The 22014-nt window shown below is 45.2% G+C and overlaps 2 protein-coding genes across 8 annotated transcripts in view; one reads left to right on the plus strand and one right to left on the minus strand.

The window, feature by feature from the left end:
• Dap3 (death associated protein 3) overlaps positions 1-16290 on the minus strand; it is a 30407-nt gene extending 14117 nt beyond the window's left edge. Inside the window, exons 1-2 of one of the 5 annotated variants that reach the window (XM_036190758.1) lie at positions 16125-16290; positions 2755-2806 (exon numbers count right to left, since the gene is read on the minus strand). In XM_036190758.1, coding sequence (XP_036046651.1) covers positions 2755-2796 — 42 coding nt within the window. In that variant the 5' untranslated portion in view covers positions 2797-2806; positions 16125-16290. Of the gene's footprint in view, positions 1-2754; positions 2807-14772; positions 15272-15854; positions 16043-16124 lie in introns of those variants that run through there. The other 4 variants (XM_036190759.1, XM_036190756.1, XM_036190755.1 and 1 more) reach the window with 4 other exon arrangements.
• The window catches only part of Ash1l (ASH1 like histone lysine methyltransferase), a 138029-nt gene continuing 131341 nt past the window's right edge, over positions 15327-22014 (plus strand). For 2 of the 3 annotated variants that reach the window (XM_036190750.1, XM_036190753.1), the window contains exon 1: positions 15677-15972. The gene's annotated coding sequence lies outside the window, so the exon portion shown is untranslated. Of the gene's footprint in view, positions 15365-15676; positions 15973-22014 lie in introns of those variants that run through there. The other variant, XM_036190752.1, reaches the window with a different exon arrangement.

Here is a 22014-nt window from a genome sequence, read left to right on the forward strand (position 1 = left end):
ATCCCAGGGTAGGACTTGGTAAAAGAAAAAGAACAGAAAAACGACAGACACCTCCCAAACGGTCAAGGGGAGTGTTCCTTTTCTAAGGAGTCTTGCTGTAAGCACTCATGTTGTTGCAAGTGACCCTTTCTTTACTTCTCATCCTCCAGACTTAATTCTATGAGGATTTCTGGGTCTCAACTAACCAAGGCTGAGACAGTCAGTGTAGTCATTTATCCATGACTAAAGAACCATGTGCTTTTGGACCACAGAGATCATGGAGTATTTGTTTACACTGTGAAGTATGTCTCTGCCTAAGGCACATTCTGATCGGTTAATAAAGAGCTAAATTGTATCTAATTTGCACTACAGTAGATGGCCCATAGCTAGGCAGTAGAGACAGGCATGATTTCTAGACAGTAGAGAGAGACATGATTTCTAGACAGTAGAGAGAGACATGATTTCTAGACAGTAGAGAGAGACAGGCATGATTTCTAGGCAGTAGAGAGAGACATGATTTCTAGGCAGTAGAGAGAGACAGGCATGATTTCTAGGCAGTAGAGAGAGACATGATTTCTAGGCAGTAGAGAGAGACAGGCATGATTTCTAGGCAGTAGAGAGAGACAGGCATGATTTCTAGGCAGTAGAGAGAGACAGGCATGATTTCTAGGCAGTAGAGAGAGACATGATTTCTAGGCAGTAGAGAGAGACAGGCATGATTTCTAGACAGTAGAGAGAGACAGGCATGATTTCTAGGCAGTAGAGAGAGACAGGCATGATTTCTAGACACACACACACAGAGACTGGGAGAAGGATTCTTGGTGCATGATTTGGACACAGACTCAGCGCATGTCGCAGCATGTCAGATGTGCTGCTCTACTAAGAGGTAACCAAGCCACCTGGCAGAATGTGGATTGAAAAAATATGGGTTAAGTTATAAGAGCTAACTGTGAAAAAATCCTAAGCCAAGACCAAGCTTTCACAATTTATAGTAAGTCTCCAGGTCATTACTGCAGGCTGGCGGTCCAAAAATAGTCGGACAAGAAAGCCTGTGACAGTTAGGACATGGGCTTTGACATCCGTCCACCAGCTTCGCATACACAAGTCTTTACAGCTTCATGGCCCGCTTTCCTAATGGTCACTCATCCACTCTAATCCGGTTTCTGCAGCTTTTAAACAAGAACACTGTATTGTCATGGAGATAAAAAGGAATGAAGCATGCTGGATAAGTGTGTGTATATGTGTGTGTACATCCTTAGTCCCAGCATTTGGGAAGCAAAGGCAGATGGATTCCTGTGAGTTCCAGGATGCTGAGGCCACACAGTGAGATCCTGTTAAAAAAACAAACACAAACAAACAAACAAACAAACAAACTCACAACAAATACTTGGTAAATAATTAAAAAGAATAAAAGAGACCAGTAAGGCAACATCTTCCCTCGGTTCTCCAGTCCATCTCTCTCGGTCCTCCAGTGCTTCTCCAGGCCTGCGCCACCATTCCCAATTTAGGATGGTTTTTTTCTTCATGTTTGTATGTGTCTGCCTCAGTGTATACGCATGTGGTGGGGGTGGGGGTGGTGTGTTAAGGCCAGAGGAAAAAAAGCTAGATTCCCCTCAGACCTGGAGTTCCAAGTGTTTGTGGAAAGCTTAACTTGTTCCACAGATGCTGGAGATTTGGACTCTGGTCCTTATGTTTGTTCAGCATGAGTTCCTAACTCATGAGATATCTTTTTGTCCTTTATCTTTTTGGGGGGGGAGGATGGGAGGGTGGGCAGGGTCCCCACACACTCCAGGCTAGACTCAAATATGTTACGTAACTGAAAATGACCTTGAGTTTCTGATCCTCCTGCGTCCACCTCCAAAGTCTGGGTCCTTGATTCTCCTTGCGCTGCCATGTTCAGTTTACGTGGTACTGGAACCCGAACCCAGGACTTGCTGAATGTAAGGCAAGGACTCTACTGAGCTTCATCCCCACCCCAATTGTAGGTCTTAGCTTGTGTATGACATGTATGTGCTTGTTCATGTGCATGCATGGGAGGCGAGAGGTTGACTTCAAGTGTTTTCTTTGATTTTATTTATGTATTTATTTCTTTTGAGGCAGGGTCTTTCAGTGAATCTGGAGTTTACCAATTTGGCCAGGCCGGGCAGCCAATGCACTTCAGGGATCTACCTCTGTCCACCCTACCTGTTCTGGGGTCACACACATTCCAGCTTTTCCTTGAGTGCTGCACTCAGGTCCTCACACTTGCCAAGCATTACCACTTTACTAACTAAGCTATCTACCCAGCCTCCTGGGACAGTCTTTTATTATATGATTTAACTCTATGATCAAAAGTGCCATGTCGCCGGGCGGTGGTGGCGCACGCCCGTAATCCTAACACTCGGGAGGCAGAGGCAGGTGGATCTCTGTGAGTTCGAGGCCAGCCTGGTCTACAGAGCTAGTCCAGGACAGCCTCCAAAGCTACAGAGAAAACCTGTCTTGAAAAAAAAAAAAAAAAAAGTGCCACGTCTAAAAGCCAACTTGCTTTTCTTCTAAACAGTTCAAAATTACCAATTGTTAAAAATGCTCATTATCCTATCACATGGTATCTCAAGCACACTGTTTTTGTGTGCTGTTTAGGCAGAGTCTCACTTGGCAGGCCAGGCTGGCCTTGAACTCCCAATCCTCTTGCCTTAGCTCTCCATCACTGGATTAGACACACCTACCTCCAAGGCAAGGATTCTCTCCAGAGTTTCACCTGACAGGGAAGCGTGTGAGCAGTCTGCTAGGACTCACCTTCTGGACCCTGGAGAAAAGCCTTGTTACGCCTGTCGGCATCGCCTTTGCTCTATCAAAAAGAAAACAGACGAAAAAGGTAAGCCACTGCTGAAAAAAATATTTGCAATATAAAAATCTGATATTATCTAGATATATAAAAACCATCTATGAATCAACAAACTAGGCAAAAAAGAAGAAAAAGCATTTCACTCAGGAAACATTATGGCTAAAATGTAACCTCACTACAAGTCATGACAGTGACATTAAAACCTCAATGAAGCTGGGCGGTGGTGGCGCACACCTCTAATCCCAGCACTCGGGAGGCAGAGGCAGGCGGATCTCTGTGAGTTCGAGGCCAGCCTGGTATACAGAGCGAGATCCAGGAAAGGCGCAAAGCTACACAGAGAAACCCTGTCTCGAAAAACAAAACAAAACAAAACAAAACAAAACAAAAAACAACCCCCCCCAACCAACCAAACAAACAAAACTCAATGAGATGCCAATCATAAACACCATCTTAAGAAAAATGAAAAAGCTCCCCACCAGTTGTTAAATCCAAATGTACGGGGAAATCAAAGTTGAACATTCTAGCACCCAGCTTCACTATTCTTTCGTATTCTAGAAAACTACTTACAAATATATACTTGAAAATATATAAGAATGTTTATAGCAGAAGGGTCTGTTAATCATTTGAAAACTGTAAAATTAAAAAAAAAAAAAAAAAAAAGCTAAAATGTCCACTGATACAAGAGTACAGTCATAGAAGTAGCGGGGCAGGAAAATCAAAGTTTCAAGAGCATCTTCAAGCTACAGTTTAAGGCCAGCCCGGGATAAATAACACCACAACACACAAGCAACCCCTTAAATGCCACTCACAATTTGCAGGACATGCACTCAGCAAAAGTAAACCAGAAAGGTGAATGAATGCTAAGAATGATATCTAGAATAACGGTGACACTTAGGGAGGAGGGAACCGATGGGGGAAAGACACTGGGAACTGGAAATCATTAATTCCTAGTACAGGTAATGGATACGTGAACCTATTCATTATACTATTAGCCTTTTTTTTTCTTTTTTCTTTTTTGAGACAGGGTCTTACTATGTAGCCCTAGCTGACAAGGAACTCACTATGTAGACCATGCTGATCTTGAACCTCCAAACTGTCTCTGTGAGAGCCATCACACCCACAGGATCTGACTCTTCTGCTGGTGTACTAAAATGCTCTGACAGAAGCATCTTAGAGGAGACAGGTTTATTTTGGCTTACAGTTCATTATGTGGGGGTTAAGGCAGGGAGACAGGCAATGGACAGAGAAGGCACAGTGGCCTGGCCGGTCCCATTGCACCCACACTCGGCGGCTGTCCTTCAACAACCCACTTCCTGCTGCACACACACCCTTCCCAACAGCACCACCAACTGAGGAGCAGGTGTTGCAAACAAGTGGGGGGGCATTCACATTCAGATCACACAGCATTATTTTATACCATGAGGGCTTTAATTTTTATATCATGTCCTAAATTTATCCTTTTGGATGTTGGAAATATTTAATTAGAAAATTATACTCTTTGGTGGCAGAAAGAAATTTAAAATATAGTGTTTCCTTAAGAGCCCATCAGCAGCAGGGTAGAGCGGTTCCTACTTGTACGTAATTCCAGCTCTTGGGATGCTGAAGCCGAGGGACTTCTCAGACTCTATGGCAAGCGTGGACCGTGCAGTAATTTCTAGGAGAGCTCCAGCTACAAAATAAGACTGCACCCACTCAACCCCAACAAACAAACAAACAAACAAGACCTGATACCCAGTGTCAGTCTGAAACTAGGGAAGATACCAAACCAAAAACACACTATTTTTTCAGAATGCATATTCCCACAGCAAAATTTAATAAATAAATGAAAGCATTTTATTATATGCCTTATAGAATTATGTAAATAAGTTACATAATTTGCAGCATTATTATTCTTTCTTTTTAAATAATTTTTTTTTTTTTTGGATACAGGGTCTCTCTATGTAGCTCTGATTGTCCTCAAACTCACAGAGATCCGCCTGCCTCTCCCTCCCTACTTGATACATGGGATTGAAAGCGTGCACCACTATGCCAGGCTCCAGCACCATTCTTCCTCAGCTTCGGCTCTTTACCGAATTAAGGGCTACCTGACACACTGCCGTGCTGCCACAGTGCACTTGGTGCCCTCAGTGACTGCTAGCTGGTAGCACGGTAGTGCAAGTGTGCTACAAAGAGAAGTCCCAGGTCCTGGCGAGATGCAGTGGTGTGGAAGACTTCATCAAGTTAGTCGGGACAGTTTTCTAATTTGCAAATTGTTCATTCCTAAAATTTTGGATCGTGGTTGATTTTGAATTTTTTGTTATTAAGATTTATTTCATCTTTATGTCGACGAATGCTTTGCCTGCATGTATGTATGTGTACCATGTTTGTATCTGACTCGGGCACTGGATCCCCTGACACTGGAGTTATAGATGATTGTCAGCCACATGGTAGTGCTGGAAACTGGACCAGGTCCTCTGGAAGAGCGGAGAGTGCTCTTACTGCTGAGTCATCTCAATAGCCCCCATTGTTGACCTTGGGTGACTGAATTTATGGAAAGCAAATTCTTCCACAGGTAGAGAGATTCCTGTACTTCAGTGTAACCACCACTACCTAGCACTGACAGAAGAACAACTAAATGAAATCTCTTGGTAATTATCACTTTCCACCTGTGCTACAAACCCCCCCCCCCCCCCCCCCCATTTTTCGAGACAGGGTTTCTTTGTGTAGTTTTGGTGCCTGTCCTGGATCTCACTACGTACACCAGGCTGGCCTCAAACTCTGCCTCCCAAGTGCTGGGATTAAAGGCCACCACCGCCCAGCTGCTACAACAAATTCTTAAAGCAACAACAGTAACAAGAGAGTTGTAGCAATTTCACTTGTTACTATGTACCAATACCAGTGACTACAATGAACAAACACGCTCCCTGTCCTGAAAAAGTTTCCAGTACAATCAAGAGAGTCACAAACCATCCTGCTGCAGAGGACTCAGGCTTGATGCTCAGTATCACCTGCTGGCTTACAACAGTCTGTAATTCCGGTTCCATGGGATCACGTGCCCCTTTCTGGACTCCACGGGTATCATGCATACATGCAAAACACATAAATTCTTTTCTAATACAAGATGCATTTTCATTTTATGCCCATGAGTATTTTGCCCGCATGTCTGTAAGGGCACTGCATGTATGCCTGGTTCCCACATCCCAACATGGGCTGGTGTGAGCTGCCACATTGGTGCTGGGAACTGAACCCAGGTCCTCTAGAAAAGTAGCAAGTGCTCTTAACTATTGGGCCCTCTTCTACCACAAAATGAATACACGGTAAAAATATAGCCACAAACTCCTTTGAATCACATCCCGTTAGTTACCATTTACTTTTAAATAAGGAAACCAATGAATTCTTTAATTCAGTCACTCAAGAAACACGTGAAGTACTTCCATATGCCTATGCAGTGGATAGAGGTGAGTGACCTATACGGTCTCCAGTGGCTTGCCTTCCCCCTCCATTTTGAGACAGGACCTTACTATGTAACCTTAGCTGTTTTGAACTCATGACATGATCCAGACTGGTCTGGATCTCAGAGATCCTTCCCCCTCTGCCACCTGAATGCTGGAATTACAGCATGCTCTACCAGCCCCCACTTACCTTTCACCTGCAGACTCCAGGGCTCTTTTGCTATACATGAAAATCACAGACCTAAAGCATCACTTCCCAAGATGTTTGGTGAATACTAACTAGTCCTATAAAATGAGCCAAACGTCTGTGGCCAAAGAAATTTGAGAAATAACGCAGTCATTAGCTTTTGATTAGTTTAAAATGCATATCAAAATTCTCAGGGAAAACTGTAATAAAGACCCTTCATTTTATTTCCTCCTTTACTTAATTATTTTGAGGTAGAGTCACAGATAGTTCAGGCTGGCCTCAAACTTGCTATGTAGCCAAGGATGGCCTCCACCTCCCAAGTACCAGTTTGGCAGGTTTGTGCCACTATTGCCTGCTAAGAGACTTCACTTTTAACTGCAATCCAAGTTATTTAGCCTTAGAATCCCTTCACTGCAAAGCAACACTGATGCCACTGTTGGAGATTATACTGGAGGCAGCTGCTATGAGACAAGGGTGCAGCAGAGAGTCAGTTCAAGCCCATAGACAAAGCTCTTAGTCACAGGCCAGAGCAAAGTTCCATCTACCCCACTTGTTATCTGTACTACTTAACTCTCTTGATCTTAACAAAGTCTTCATTAAGCTGGGCCATAGTGGCACACACCTTTAATCCCGGCACTCGAGAGGCAGAGGCAGGTCGATCTCTGTGAGTCCGAGGCCAGCCTGGGCTACAGAGCGAGTTCCAGGACAGCCAAGGCTACAATATGAGTTTCATGTTAACCTGGGGTACTAATACCTTGTCTCAAACCAAAACCAAAACCAAACCAACCAACCAACCAAACCAACCAAACCAACCAACCAACCAACCAAAACCAAAACCAAAACACCAAGCCAAACCAGGGCTGGGGAGTACTCAGCTTGTATAAGCACTAACAGGCACAAAGCCCTGGATTCCATCTCCAGCATTGTATAAACCGGTGTAGGGGTGCGTATTGTAATCACAGCACCTAAGAGGTGGAGGCAGGAGGATCCCAAGTCACCCTGTGCTGTACAGGAAGCTCCAGGACAGCCTACACTATTTGAGACACTGTCTAAACAAACCGACCTGTACTAAACTCCATCTTGTTTTGCCTTTACCTTAGCAGTACAGAGAGCAACTGAGAGCCTAGTCCATGTCAAACAATGCTCCACTACTGAAAGACACCCCAGCTTGCTTGATTTGCTTATGTATTTATAGGTGGGGCCTCGGGGTCTAGGCTGGTTCTGAACTCTCAGTGATCCTCCTGCCTCAGCCTCCCAAGTGCGGGGATAAAGTGTGAGCCACTACACTTGGCTCCAAACTACATTTTCAATTATTTTAAACACTTATAAGGACAGCCAAGTATGGTGGTGCATGGCTTTAGTCCCAGCACTCTGTAAATTCAAGGTCAGCCCGTCCTTCACAGCAAGTTCCAGGCTACCTGGTGCTTCACAGCAATGCCCCATCTCAAAACAACAACAGATACATATGGGGATAAAATCATACTGACAAACCAAATATTTCAGAGAGGCTTATGTGTCTTTTTTTGGGTAGTGGGGTGGAGTGGGTGCCAGTATTGAGGATCAAATCCAGGGTCTTGTGTACACTAAGCCAGCACTCAATTGTGTGGGTTGGGAAAGACTGTATGGAAATTAGTGTAGACTAGTCTAATTGTTTCCATAATTTCAGTTAGGACAAAAAGAGCTTTAGGGCTGGGAAAATAATTCAGTCAGCAATGTCCTTGCAATGTAAGTTTAATCCCCAGACATACAAAAAAAAAAAAAAAAAAAAAAAAAAAAAAAAGCCATGCACAGTGGTACATGATTTGTAATCCCAAGACTGAGGTAGATCACTGGCCAAGCAAGTCCAGCCTGACTTCCAGGCAGATGACTGCTTAGAAAAAAAAAAAAAAAACAGAAACAAACAAACAAAGCAAAATGAGGCCTGGCATAGTGGCTCACAACTTTAGTCCCAGCACTGGAGGCAGAGGATCCCTGAGCTCAGCCTGGTTTACAGAGTTCCAGGAGTGCCAAGGCTACACAGAGAAACCAAACCCAAACAAAACAACAACAACAAAACTAGTTGGATGGCTCCCTCCAGCATGTGTACACACACACCCCACAACCAAACACATTTTATGCTGCACTTTTGCTCCTCTATATCCCCAGGTTTGGGTTCCTAGAGAAAAGCAATTCTCGGGGCTGAGGAGACACTCAGGTAAAATGAGGTAAAATGCTTCTTGCTCAAGCATGAGGACTTGGGGTTGGATCTTCAGCACCCACATCCACAGCCTGTTGTGGTGGTACACACGGGTAACCCCAGGGCTGCGAGGGGTGGAGGAGGATCACTGGGGCTTGCTGCCTGCAAGGAGGAGAGACCATATCTCAAGAGTAAGGTGGAGAGAGAGCAAGACACTCAGCATCCACGCCCCCCTCCGTTTTCTGTGCAGTTGCAGCAGGAGCACACACCTGCACACAGACCACCCCCACCACACAGACAGACACACACACACAGACAGGACACAGAAGGAGCAAAACAAGAGAGCACTGGAAGTTAAGTTTTGGCCTGCACATGCAAAGACACACGCACCCACAAACATGCACACTTCCCACCAGATACCTACAGAAATCCCGAAATGCAACCATTATGACATTTGAGCAGTACAACCTTCAAGTTCTCAGTACTTTACTTGTAGACATTTCATCAGAAAACATATATTGTTTGCAATCTGGACAGAGTGCCAGTGATGACGTAATACACGGTACTGTCAAACGGGGGAGGAGAAGGTAACAGGAGGACGTGACTGCTTAGAGACAGAGGGCATCTAGCTTACTCAACTAACAATCTGGCATTGAACTTCAGGCTCCATCCTTCAGCAGTCTAACAACTTCTCAGGAGTCAGGGGATGATGGCTCACTGGATAAAGGCACTTGCTAACAAGCCTGCTGACGTGAGCTTGTTCCCTGGAACCTCCAAGGTGGAAGGACAGAGCTGACACCCACAATTGTCCTCTGACCTTCCTTATACATGCACTCTTGTCCCCCTGCACCCTGCAACAGGAAGCAAAAACTTAAAGAGCAGAGTTGAGAACCTTTGAAAACCATAGAGAGGACGTGAAATACACACACAGGTCAGATCTAAAAGCCATAAGGCTCAGTGATACATATGTCTATACCGTTGATCACAATCTAACTGTAGATTACAGTTTTTATTTGCTATGAGTGCATTTGTATGTGTGCATTAGGGTGCTGCCATGGCCTTTTCGTGGAACTGCTGTCTTTCCTCCACGGTTTAAGTCCTAGGGATTGAACTAAGGTCATCCACCCATCAGGTTAAGCATCGAGCGATGGCTCCACAGTACAGTTTCAAGTGGTGCTTGCATAAAGACTACAAGAGAAAGCTATACCAAGATGATATGACAGATGAGTGCTAATGGTGCATGTAATTACTCCCCCACCCTCTGGCAGCTGAACATAAGACTCATGTATGCTAAGCATGTATTCTACAACTGAGCTATACACCCATCCATAGAAATGATACTTCTTGATTTTTATTTCTACATACCATCTTAGCCAAAAGGCCAAGAAGTGATATTGATTCCCATTTCTAATATTATTAACTTTAGCAAGGCTGATAGTATTGTGTATGTAATTTAAAAAACGATTCAAATGAGCTTACTATGTGGTGTGCCTGTTCAATCACAACAGGAGGCTCATGAACTGGAGGGCAATGCTGCCAACACAAACCAAACCATACAACTGCAACACTCTAATTCTACAGGTCTGGGAAGAACCTGTCTTAAGGAAAAGGGGGGGGGGGCTGGAAAGATGGCTCAGTGATTAAGAGAACTGGCTGCTCTTCCAGAGGACTCAAATTTGATTCTGAGCACCCACATGGTAGTGTAGACAGTTTCTAACTCCATTTTCAGGGGATCTGATGCCCTCTCCTGGTTTTTGCAGGTACTGCACACAGTGCACAGACACAGGCAAAACACACATACACCTATGGAACATTTCTTCTACTCTGATAAGCAAGTATGAGGTCTGCTCAAAAACATAGCTACGATGCAGCAGTTCAAACTTCCAGCTGTCTTCAGCTTGAGGACTGATGGCAGGAGCAAAAGAATAAGGAAATATTGGAAATTTGGACAGTTTTGTTGACTTTCATTTTACTTAAAGTTGTTACAGAGTAACTACATCCTCATTTAAATAAAGTACAAACCACAATCCAAAGGAAACTACTTTAGGTTAGTCATTTCTATTATATATTAGTTTCCTACTGTTGCAGAATATTCCTGTACATTGTGTGAAAATGTATTGCTGTGATGGGTGTAATAAAAAGCTTAATAGCCAACAGCTAGGCAAGAGGTCTAGGTGGGAGAAGGCGGAGTTGCCAGCCAGACAAAGAGGAAGCAGGATGGTAGTACAAAGTAAAGATAACTGAGCCACGTAAAAGAATGCAGATGAAAAGATATGGGTTAATTTAAGTTATAAGAACTAGTCAGGAACAAGCCTATGCTAAGGCCGAGCTTTCATAATTAGTAAGTCTACATGTCATTATTTGGGAGCTGGCCTTACCAAAAAAACAAAAAACCAAAACAAAAAACCAAACTTGTTACATCCTACTACAACTCTAACAAATTACCACAAATGCAGTAAAACAAAACAACAGAAAACAAACATCTGTAGTTAAGAAAGCAAGAAAACAGAACTGAGGCAGGGCTGCACTCTTACAGGGTCCAGACAGTCCTTATCTTTATCTTACCTTCTCCACTGCCTACAGGCTGCCTGGCTCATGGATCTCTCCTGTTTTTGAAATCTGCAACTTCTGGTTTGGAAATACTGCTCACATTACATCACTGTGATCTGGAGTTTTCTGTGTTTTTGATGAGCAACCATAATTCTATTTGTATCCTTTTATTTCACATAATCTAGCAGATTCATATAGATGTATCAGATGTGAACATGTGGGAAAATTAGTCTGTTGTTCTTATCTTTGTTGGCTAGCCTGGAAATCACAGAGATCTGTCTGCCTCTGCTTTCCAAGCCTGGGATTAAAGGCGTGCGCCACCATGCCTGGCTCATTCACATGTTAAAAAGCAAACGACAACAACCCTTTTATTTTTAATGTACATGTATATGTGGGTTCTTGAGTGGAGGTCAGAGGACAACTCTGTGGAAACAGTTCTGTCCCCATTCCACAGATTATGGGGATGGAACTCAGGCCTGCCTTTCCTAGCATGTGCCTTCACTCCCTGAGCTATCTCACCCCACTCACTTCCCATCTTTGTTGTTCAGGACCTGAAGGTTCTTCAATGAGGTGCTGCCCCCATCCCCACCCCAACAGGGTTTCTCTGTGTAGCCCTGGCTGGCATGGAACTCACAGAAATCCACCTGCCTCTGCCTCCTGAGTGCAGGGATTAAAGCCATGCATCACCACTGCACAGTCAATGAGGTGCTTTTTATTGAACACTCAATAATCTTTAGTTTCTGGTAGGTTCTCAGGAACACAAAAGCAAACAGAGTATTATTTTATTTGCCTCTACTTAGCTGATAATCCATACATAAATTGGTGTACTTACTGAAAGCTACTGGAATCCAGAGACCATAAATAACATTTTATACACTGGTGACCGAATTAAATGTGGTGTTTTGCTTTGGGGTAGCTTAGTGGCTTCATGTTTACTTAGCAGTTCTAAGACCTTGGATTTCATCTCTAGCAACATCAAAACAAAAAACCCAAAGCAAAACAAGCCACCTGCCCCTCCCTATAGAAAAGACTAAGGTGGATGCCAAAGGAAAGTCCATCACATCACAACATCATCTTTGAGGTATAAAAGATGACTACTATTGTGAGGTATCTGATGTGTAAAGATGTGTCACTGTAATTGGTTTAATAAAATGCTAAGTGGACAATAGCTAGACTGGGAGAATAGGAAGGACTTCCAGGCAAAGAAAAGAACTGGGTATGAATCTAGGCACTCAGAGGAGATGCCAGGAGACACATAACAAGTCAGAGGGACAGAATGAAAGGAAGGTAAAAAGCCACATGGTAGAATGTAGATTTTTAAAATATGGGTTAATTTAAGTTATAAGAGCTACTGGGACAAGCCTAAGCTATAGGCCGAGCTTTCATAATGAATAAGAAGTCTCCGTGTCATTGTTTGGGAGCTGACTGGCAGGACAAAGACTTGTTACAGGCTACAATGGGATTGAAGTACATCAGCAAGTACACATTTTTCTATATTTGCAATAGAAATGAACACTTAGACTTTCTTTTTCTTTTCTTTTTTTTTTGGAGCTGAGGATCGAACCCAGGGCCTTGCACTTACTAGGCAAGCGCTCTACCACCGAGCTAAATCCCCAACCCCACACTTAGACTTTCAAACTTATGCAGCTGATAAGAAATTTTACTATGGGGGTTGGAACAGTAGCTCAGCACTTAAGAACACCAGCTGCTTTCCCAGAGGACCCAGGTTCCATCCCTGCACCCACCTGGTGGCTCACAATCTCTTTCAATCCAAAACCCTCTTCTGGCTTACACACACACACACACACACACACACACACACACACACACACTGCACAAGCATACATGCAGGCAAAACACCCATACACACAAAATAATCAAAGAATTTTACTAGGACGGCAGTGTGGCAGAGGAAAGTTCGATTTTTAAGAGATAGGCAACTACAGTCCAAAGATGAAGCTTCTTCACTGGAAAAATGAAGATTATCTCCAAGTGCTGTTGTAAGGATTAAGCAGGAACACATGTTCTTCTAGTATGGTATTCCATCTATGCTTTTCAATCTTGCACTTTCTTTCACTCCTTCCCTCCATCCTTGGCTGCTGTCCTGAGACAAGGCCTCATATAACCCAGGCTGGTCAAGACCTTGCTGTATAGCTGTGGATGACCTTGAGGTTCTGATCCTCCTGCCTCCACTTCTAAGTGTTGACATTATCACTTTTCACTTGGCTAGTTCTAGTATTTAAGTATCTGACACTGCTTTTAATATTTCCAATTACTTTGAAACAGACTATGAAAACTTGTAAAGAAGTCAGTCAGTCTGCAAGCACGCAACCATACGAAGGTGCACACATGAAGCTATTAGAGAGATGAGTGTAAACCTGGTTGGGCCCCATTAATCAGCGAGAGCTTGGTTAGCAAAAGTAACTACACAGTAAGGTAATTAGAGTGATTTTCTCTTTAACTCAAAGAAGGAAACATGAAGATAAAAGCTGACCCATACTGGTAATAGGGAAATGTTAGGTCATCTGAAAGCCAGGTGTGGGCTCATGCCTGTAACCCAACCACCCCAGTGTCTAAGATAGAGACAACTGAGAGTCCCAGGCAAGCCTGGGCTAAAGAGACTATCTCAAAAAACACTCAAGGACACTCTAATGCCCGCCCCCCAAAGACTGTTTGAATTTTAACTGAACAGGTCTTGGAGACAAATGGAATATAGTTAATATTTAAAACTTCCCCCAAATCACAAACGTAAGAATTCCCAGATATGAAGGAAAACTGAAGTAGCGCTCATTCCTCTAGAATTTTGCTTTACTTTTTGTATAGTACTTAAAATTGATGAATTCAGTCATCAAATGTCAACACAGTTTTGAGAAACAAATTATTAGCAGCCAAGGAATGCCACAGGTCTTGTTTAACCAACAGTTTGGATAACAGAATGCAAACTACCAATTACACCTACAAGTCTTATCAACATCAACGGCACTGTAAATGGCAACAATAATATTCTGCATTTTCCCCGTGCCTCGGAGCTAATTCTGCTTTACATACATGATCTCATTATTTCATACTCCAACCCTGGAGGCATATTTTGGGGTTAGCTAATTTTTACGCCCAGTATCTCATGAGTAACTTAGAAAAATAACTCGAAGGCCACCACACAAGATCAACCCCAGGAACAAATTCGAAGCGCATGGTTTCTTTAGTCTCTAACAGCATTTCTCAACCGAGGATCGCGACCCATTTGGGAGCCGAACGACCCTTTCACAGGGGTCGCATACGAGATACTCTGCGCATCGGATACGTACGTTTCTGGTCGCAACAAAGTTAGGAAATAGCAACGAAAAGAATCTTATAGTGGTCACCACAACACGAAGAACTATATTAAAGGGTCGCAGCATTAGAAAGACTGAGAACCCATCCGGGATCGCCCGTTGAAAACCGAGTACGCACAATCTTTGAGAAGTGCGCAAGGAGCCCACAGACACCGTAGAGGAGAGGTGCTCGTTGGAACTCTTAAATTGCGTTAACGTGAAAACAGACCTTCCGCGCCAGTCCCTCCTCTGGTCCCAGGTCCGCAGCCCCGGGTCTAGAGGAGGCCCCCGACTCCGCGGGCCTCACTCCCTACCTCGGAGCGGTTCGGATACACGCTCCTGTCCCTCCAACATCTCATCCCCGGCGCGGCTGTCCCCTCACCAGGAGTCCACCACCAGGGCTCGGACCGCGGTGACCGGCACGCGCCAGCAGCAGCCGGATCCCAGCTTACCCGTCCAGCGACTGCGAAGCCAACTCCGCTCGTGTGGCAGGAAGCTACCCAACGCGCAGTCGCCGCGGCTCCAACCACAGCCCAGCGGAGGGGCACCGCGCCGCCCGCCCTGCGGCCGGAAGCGGGCAGCGAGCCTCGGCGCCGCGGCGGCCGGTCCCGGGAGGTCGGTGCCTAGGTCTCCTCGCTCGCTACGCAAGCGAGTCCTGTCGCCGTGGCAAGGCGCACCCGCCGCGGCCGGCCCTCTTCTCCCCTGCCCCGGCAGCCGCGCGCGATGGAACGTCCCGCGGGGGGGATTGTGGGAGGCGCACGCTCGAGGGGTGGGGGCGAAGGCGGCGGCGGCCGGGGCTGCCGTTGGTAGCCGTGGGGGCGGGGAAGGGAGGGAGGCGAGCGGAGGAGGAGGAGGAGGAGGCGGCGGAGGCGGAGGAGGCGGAGGCTCGGGCTCGCGCCGCGGAAGGTACGCGTGAGGGGCGAGAGGGAGTCGGGAGCGCGCGAGCGGGCGGCCCGGAGCGAGCGCGTCGGTGTTGCCGGCCCGGGGCGGCGGGAGGCGGTGGTTGGAGGGCCCCGCTCGCGACCAGTCCAGACACTCGGAAGCGTGCGGGCGGGCGGGCGGGCGTGCGCGCTGCGCGTCCGGAGTCGGGTGAGGGGGGGACGGCGGGGAGAGCGCGCGGAGGGAGGAGTGGGAGGCGGGGAGGGGGGCCCAAGGCGCCCTTCGCTCGCTCGCTCGCTCCCTCCCTCCCTCCCTCCCTCCCCAGAGCCGCCGCCGCCGCCACCGCCGCCGCCGCCGCCGCCGCCGCCGCTGCTGCCGCTCCCGCCGCCATTTTGGGTTCGCTTTGCGGAGGGGGAGACGATCCCGGTCTCGGTGGCCGGACCCGCCTTCCCTCGCTTTCCCCCTTTCCGACCTACGCCTTGGGCTTCTCCTCGCGCGTTTCCGCCGGCCCGCTTACCCGCTGGCCGCCTCCTGACAAGCGGGAGGGTTCCGGCGTGGAGCCCGGAGAAGCCGAGGCGCCAGGCTGCCACCCCCTCTTGCCACTGGCCTGCGCTCGGCGCTCCCGGCCTCGCACGGTGAGTAAGTGCGCCGGGAGCAGGCCTGGGAAGGCCCGAGTGACGCTGTCCTGGGCTTCCCGGGAGCCGCTGACACCTCCCGGACCTGGACCTCCGGGAGAGCGGGGCGAGGATGGGGGAGGGGAGCGCAGGGACCGGGAGCCCCAGCTTACCGGGAAGTCCCTCTAGGCGGGGTGACGGGGTGTCCCTGACCGGCGGGCTCCCGGTTTGGGGGAGGGGGACGGGAAAGTACGCGAGTGGAGGCGGAGTCGGCGGTGCCCCTGACAGGTTAGTTTGGGTGGTAGGCCTGAGTGGAGCATCTCCCCAGATCCAGTTGATGTCTGCTTAAGTCAGGGACGGAAGTGGCAAGGGGGATGATCTTCCGAGGGTAGTCTACCTGCATAACGCGGTCTGTGGTGTTCGCTAAAAGGCGCAGGCGTGACAGAGTGATCTGAGCGTTGATAAGTTTAGTACATGTCAGTGGTTGGTTTGTACTTTGGGAAGAAGTGTTTTTGGGTCTTGAAGAGCAGATGGTCTGTTGGTTTGTAGCTGCTGTGTTTATGTGTGTATACGCAAAGATGGGAAGTGCTCAGGAGTTTGCCCGCATTTGGTGGAAGTGTAATGGAGTTCCTTTTATAAGTTAGCTTATTTTGAATCAAGTGTTGGGACGTGTCCTTCAGGTCGGTAAGTGTACACGTATTTTAGCATACCGGATAATACAGCATGCATGCCAGGTTCAGGGAGGGAAGAAACTTGACATAGTTTGTGCCTTTGACTTGAGTCAGATGTATAAATAGGAAAGTCCAAAACATCATCCTCAGAGTGATCAGGCTGAGAATAAGGCCATGTGGGTTTATAGTAGTGCTTATGTTAACATAAGGTTTTTATATTCAGAATGCTTTCAGTTTCTCTGTAATCCTAGAACTTCGAAAATGATAGGAAAATAGGAAATTGAGGCATGAAGAGGTACTTTTCCAAGGTCACATGTTAAATTAGTGGCAAAGTTGGGACTACAAGCTATTTTGATTACTAACTTAGTAATGTATTGTCCATATCATGGTGCCTCGGGAGGTTGTCATTGGCAAATACGAGTGTATTCGAAGAGGAAGCATGTGGTTGAATTAGGCCGGTGAGAGTCTGAAGTGTCAAACATATATGGAATATACACTGTCCTTGCCTGTCTGACCTATATGAGATAGGTATTTTAACTGTTTTGAGTTTACAGAGCAAGCAGAGCATTTCTGACAGTTTAGTATGTATGTTTGATAACTGAAATGCTTCCACAGCCTACTTTGTATCGATGTTGTTTTGTTGCTGGTTGGGTTTTGGGGGAGGGGTGTTGGATCTGGGTGATTAAACTCAAGGCATTAAACTTGCTTGCGACCATTCTACTACCAAGCCACACTCCCATCTGGGCGACTTAGCTTTATATCTACAAGGGAAGGATCTTCTTTGATTCATTCAACAACAAAAATGTTATTGGATACTTAATAATTGATCCCTGTCTGGGGGAAGAATAATCACTGTCTGATGATTAGCTTGTTGAAGCAGTCTGGGGTGCTTGTGAAGGGAGTTGTCACCATATTGAGAGAACAAGTAATCATTGTGGAATTGGAACCACGAAATCGTTAAAAGCTGTTCAGTCTAAGTGTGGTGGCTCACACTTGTAATCCCAGCATTCTTGAAGCTAAGGCAGGAGGATCATGAGTTCAAGCCCAGCCTATGCTTCATAGTAAGTGTAAAGTCAGCCTGGGTTACACGAGGCCTTATCTTAGAAAACAGAACAAGGGGCTGAAGACACAGCTCAGCAGTTGAGCATATACTGTTCTTCCAGAGGACCCAAGCTCCAGTTCCCAGCACCCACTTCAGGTGGCTCATAACCGCCTATAACTCCAGCTCCAGGGCATTGGCACCCTCTTCTGGCCTCTGCTTCTATCCCTGCATGTCCACACCCCTCCCCCCAACGTCTTTTTTTTTTTTTTTTTTTTTTTTTTTTGGTTTTTCGAGACAGGGTTTCTCTGTGTAGCTTTGTGCCTTTCCTGGAACTCACTCTGTAGCCCAGGCTGGCCTCGAACTCACAGAGATCTGCCTGCCTCTGCCTCCCAAGTACTGGGGCTAAAGGCGTGCGCCACCACCGCCCGGCCCACACAGTCTTTTAAAAGGTAAACTAGCAGAATGATGTGTTGTAATAGAGTTTACCATCTTTAACATTTTCCTTTTGTTGTCTTTGAAACAGGATCTCAATGTATAGCCCAAACTGGCCCAGAACTCATTATGTGGCCCAGGCTGACCTCAAATTTGAGGATTGTAATCTTCCTGCCACAGCCTTCTGGGATTACAGGCATGAGCCAACTTGCCTGGCTTCTTTGGCAGTTTCTTTTGGCATTTATGAGTAAACTGTTTTTGGGATCTGTGAATTATTGATATGTGCCTTTGGATATTGGAACTTCTTGGCTGGACTGTAGGAATTCTTCGAAAGGCTAATTTTGTAGCAAGGATCCCCTCTATGAATATGAGGAAAGAATCTTTAATTCAACTCTTATTATTAGGATGTTTCTTAGTCTAGATTAGTGGTGCTTAGATTGTGTATGTATGTGTATGTGTATATATATAGAATTTATCCTCAGAATCTGAAGAAATAGAAAACCTTTCATTAAAAAATGAGGATCAGGGGCTGGGGATTTAGCTCAGTGGTAAAGCGCTTGCCTAGCAAGCACAAGGCCCTGGGTTTGGTCCTCACTTGTGGGGGCGGTGGATAAAAAATGAGGATCAGTACAATCACATGAACTTTGTATATTCTTTCATTTTGTTTTTCTGAGTCAGAATCTTACTGTGTAGCCCTAGCTATCCTGGAACTGGAAGTATAGACCAGGCTAGCTTCAAACTCTCAGAGATCTTCCTGTCTCTGCTTCCTGAGTGCTGGGAGGCACTTAAAGGCATGTGCACTACACCTTGCTAGTATGTATATACTTTCAGGAACTGGACTTGTAATGAGGTAGAACCAGTGTTGATTAGGTCTTGTTTGAGATACCCACTCTCTCCTTACATTGTGTTTTGGAGTAGAGATGTCAGTGTTAAGTTTGAAGGTGAAGGATATGATAGTACTTGAATGTGTCACCAGGAGAACTTTAGGATCAGGGCTTTAAATTTGCCCTCAAGACAGGCATGGTGACTCATCAGAGCATTTAGAAAAGCCTAGGCAGGAAGATTATTATGAATTCAAGGCCAGCCTGGCCTGCATAGTGAGTTCTAGGCCAGCTTGGGCTGCAGAGTAAGATGTTCTCAAAAAACCAAAAAGGAAAAAGGAAATTTATCTTCTCATAACCCACTGTGAGTTATGTTTTAATTACCATATGTAATGTAGCACCAGCATCTCCGAAGTGATCCCCCCTCTTTATTTTTGTTTAGTTTTGTTACGTTGGTTGTTTAGTTCGCTTGTTTCCTTGCTCCTACATGGAGAACATTTAATATGAATAATTTGTAGTCTCTGTTGTTCTAGAGATTTTAATCCTGTTGAATTTATGATTTGCATATTGTTCAGGATTCTCCAGACTAGGAGGAGGAATTGAGATTTTGCAACTGAATTGCAAAGGGTTTTTGGTAATATTTATTATTTTAATTAAAATTTTATTTTTATGTGTAGGAAGGTGTACCTGCTGCCATGGTACGCATTTGGAAGTCAGAGGACAACTCTGTGGAGTTTGTCATCTCCCTCCATCTTTGGGTAGTTTGGGATCAGATTCAGGTCTGCAGGCTTTTGAAGCAAGTGCATTGACTGAGTTACGTTGCTGCCCTGTTTACTCTTAGGAAGCTATAAAATGCATATATTGTATGTAAGGTTGTATATTTGAAAATGTTTTCAGAGGCTGAGGAAATAGGGCACTTTTGGTTCTCAGTACTTGAATGACAGTTCACAACTGCCCTTAACTGTAGTTCCAGAGAATCCGACTCTTCCTTCTGGCCTCTGCAAGCTCTTGGATGAATGTGGTGCACGTAACTCATTTAGGCACACACACATGCGTATAAATGTTTTTTTGTTTTTGTTTTTTAAGTGCCTTCATGCTGGGTGTGGTGGAACATGCCTTTAATCCCAGTATTTGGGAGGCAGAGGCAAATGAATCCTTATGAGTTGAAAGCCAGCTTTGTCTACAGAGTGTAGTGAGACTGTGTCTTAAAAAAAACAACAAAACAAAATGCATGCTTCTGATGTAAGGAAGCAAATATTGGTTGAATTTCTTACTTTGTTTTGGGATATGTTTCTGTGGTATGTTTGCTGCCAGGCCTAGCTTGCTTTGTTTTTTGATCCCAGGATGGCACTACTATGTTTACCTGTAGGGAATTTCTGTAAAAAGGTCTTGATGCCATTTTGGGGTGTATATAAATGCAAAAACCCTTTTGGATGTAAAATTCAGGAGTCATTTGATGACTGCCAGTGAACCTACTATTAGAAATTAAGAGTATAATTAGTGTATTTTAAAAAAGAGATTAAGAAAGACAGTTAACTTGTTTTGGAGAAGGTATTTTAACAGGATAGACTGTAGGATCCTAGTAAAAATGTTTTGTCTTTTTAGATTTTATTTTATGTATATGAGTGTTTTGCTTGTATATATGCATGTATACCATGTGTGTTCCTGGCATCCATGGAGGTGAGAAGAGGGCCTTGGATCTGGAGAATACATGGTTGTTAGTTACTATGTGGCTGCTGAGAATGGAACCAGAGTCTCCCACAAGAGCGTAAATGCTTTTACAGGTGTTGAGCTATCTCTCCATTCCTGTCTCTTATTTTGTATTGTAATGGACTTTGTAAAGCTATGTATTTGTGAAAAGTTTAATATTTTCACCAATGCTTAATGGGTATGTCTATGGTGTTATTTCATTCATTATATATGGTGTGTGTGTGTGTGTGTGTGTGTGTGTGTGTGTGTGTGTGTTTATATGTGTTTTGTCCCTTGTGTATTTCAGATACTTCGAAGTTAATTTTTTTTGGGGGGAGGGCAGTATCGGGGAATTCACTGTGTAGCTCAGAGTAGCTTTAAATTTATGTAAGTCATCTTGCCTCTGCCTCCCAGAGCCTGGAAGACCTGAGCCATGAGCTACATAGGAGGATCACTTAAGCTTACCATGAGTTTGAGGTCAACTTAGGTAATATATGGAGATTTTTGTCTCAAAAACAAAACAAAACAAATACTTGCAATCACAAAAAGTGGTCCAGGTTCTTAAGGTGCAGTAATGAAAAAGGAGCCAGACAATCTGGTTAAAGGCCTGCTGGACCCTGTTTCAAACAAAGCACAACAAAACAGGAGTGGGAAAGAATCGTGTCCTCTTTTTTTACATTGTGCTCTAAAATACACGGCAGAACTTCCAAATATCTTGCAGGGTACTGGCCTCACAGTATTAGCGGTTCCATTGCTTTATTCTAAGGTTTCCCATATGCTTTGCTAATAAAGAATGGGTTGCCTCCATTTCTGCCCATGTGTTTATGCATAGTGGAGAAGTCCGACTGTGTGGATAGTTGGCAGTTTCCAAAAAATGACTTAATATTGCTATTCGTTGATCTGGGTATTTTAAGGATTTTTTTTTGGTTTTGGCTTTTTCGAGACAGAGTTTCTCTGTGTATACCCTTGGTGCCTGTCCTGGATCTCACTTTGTAGACCAGGGTAGCCTCGAATTCGCAGAGATCCGCCTGGCTCTGCCTCTTGAGTGCTGGAATTAAAGGCGTGTGCCACCACCGCTTGGTAGGAATTATTATTTTTAAGATACTTATTTTTGGTGTGTGTGTGTGTGTGTGTGTGTGTGTGTGTGAGAGAGAGAGAGAAAGAGAGAGGGGGGGGGGGGGGGGGAGGGACCTTTAGAGGCCAGAAGAAGGTGAAGAGGGTATCAGAGCCCCTGAGTTGGAGTTATAAAAAGATGTATGTAAACAACCCAACTGGCAACTGAACTCTGGTCCTCTACAAAGGCAGCAAGTGCTCTTAACTGCTGAGCATTCTCTCCAGCCTCAGTCTCAGTATTTTAAAGGCATTAAAGAGACTTAATGTAGTCTTCTGTAAGGTCTCCAGTGTCAAA

The sequence above is a fragment of the Onychomys torridus genome, chromosome 6 (genome assembly GCF_903995425.1).
Source record: "Onychomys torridus chromosome 6, mOncTor1.1, whole genome shotgun sequence".
In the NCBI taxonomy this organism is placed as follows: Eukaryota; Metazoa; Chordata; class Mammalia; order Rodentia; family Cricetidae; genus Onychomys; species Onychomys torridus.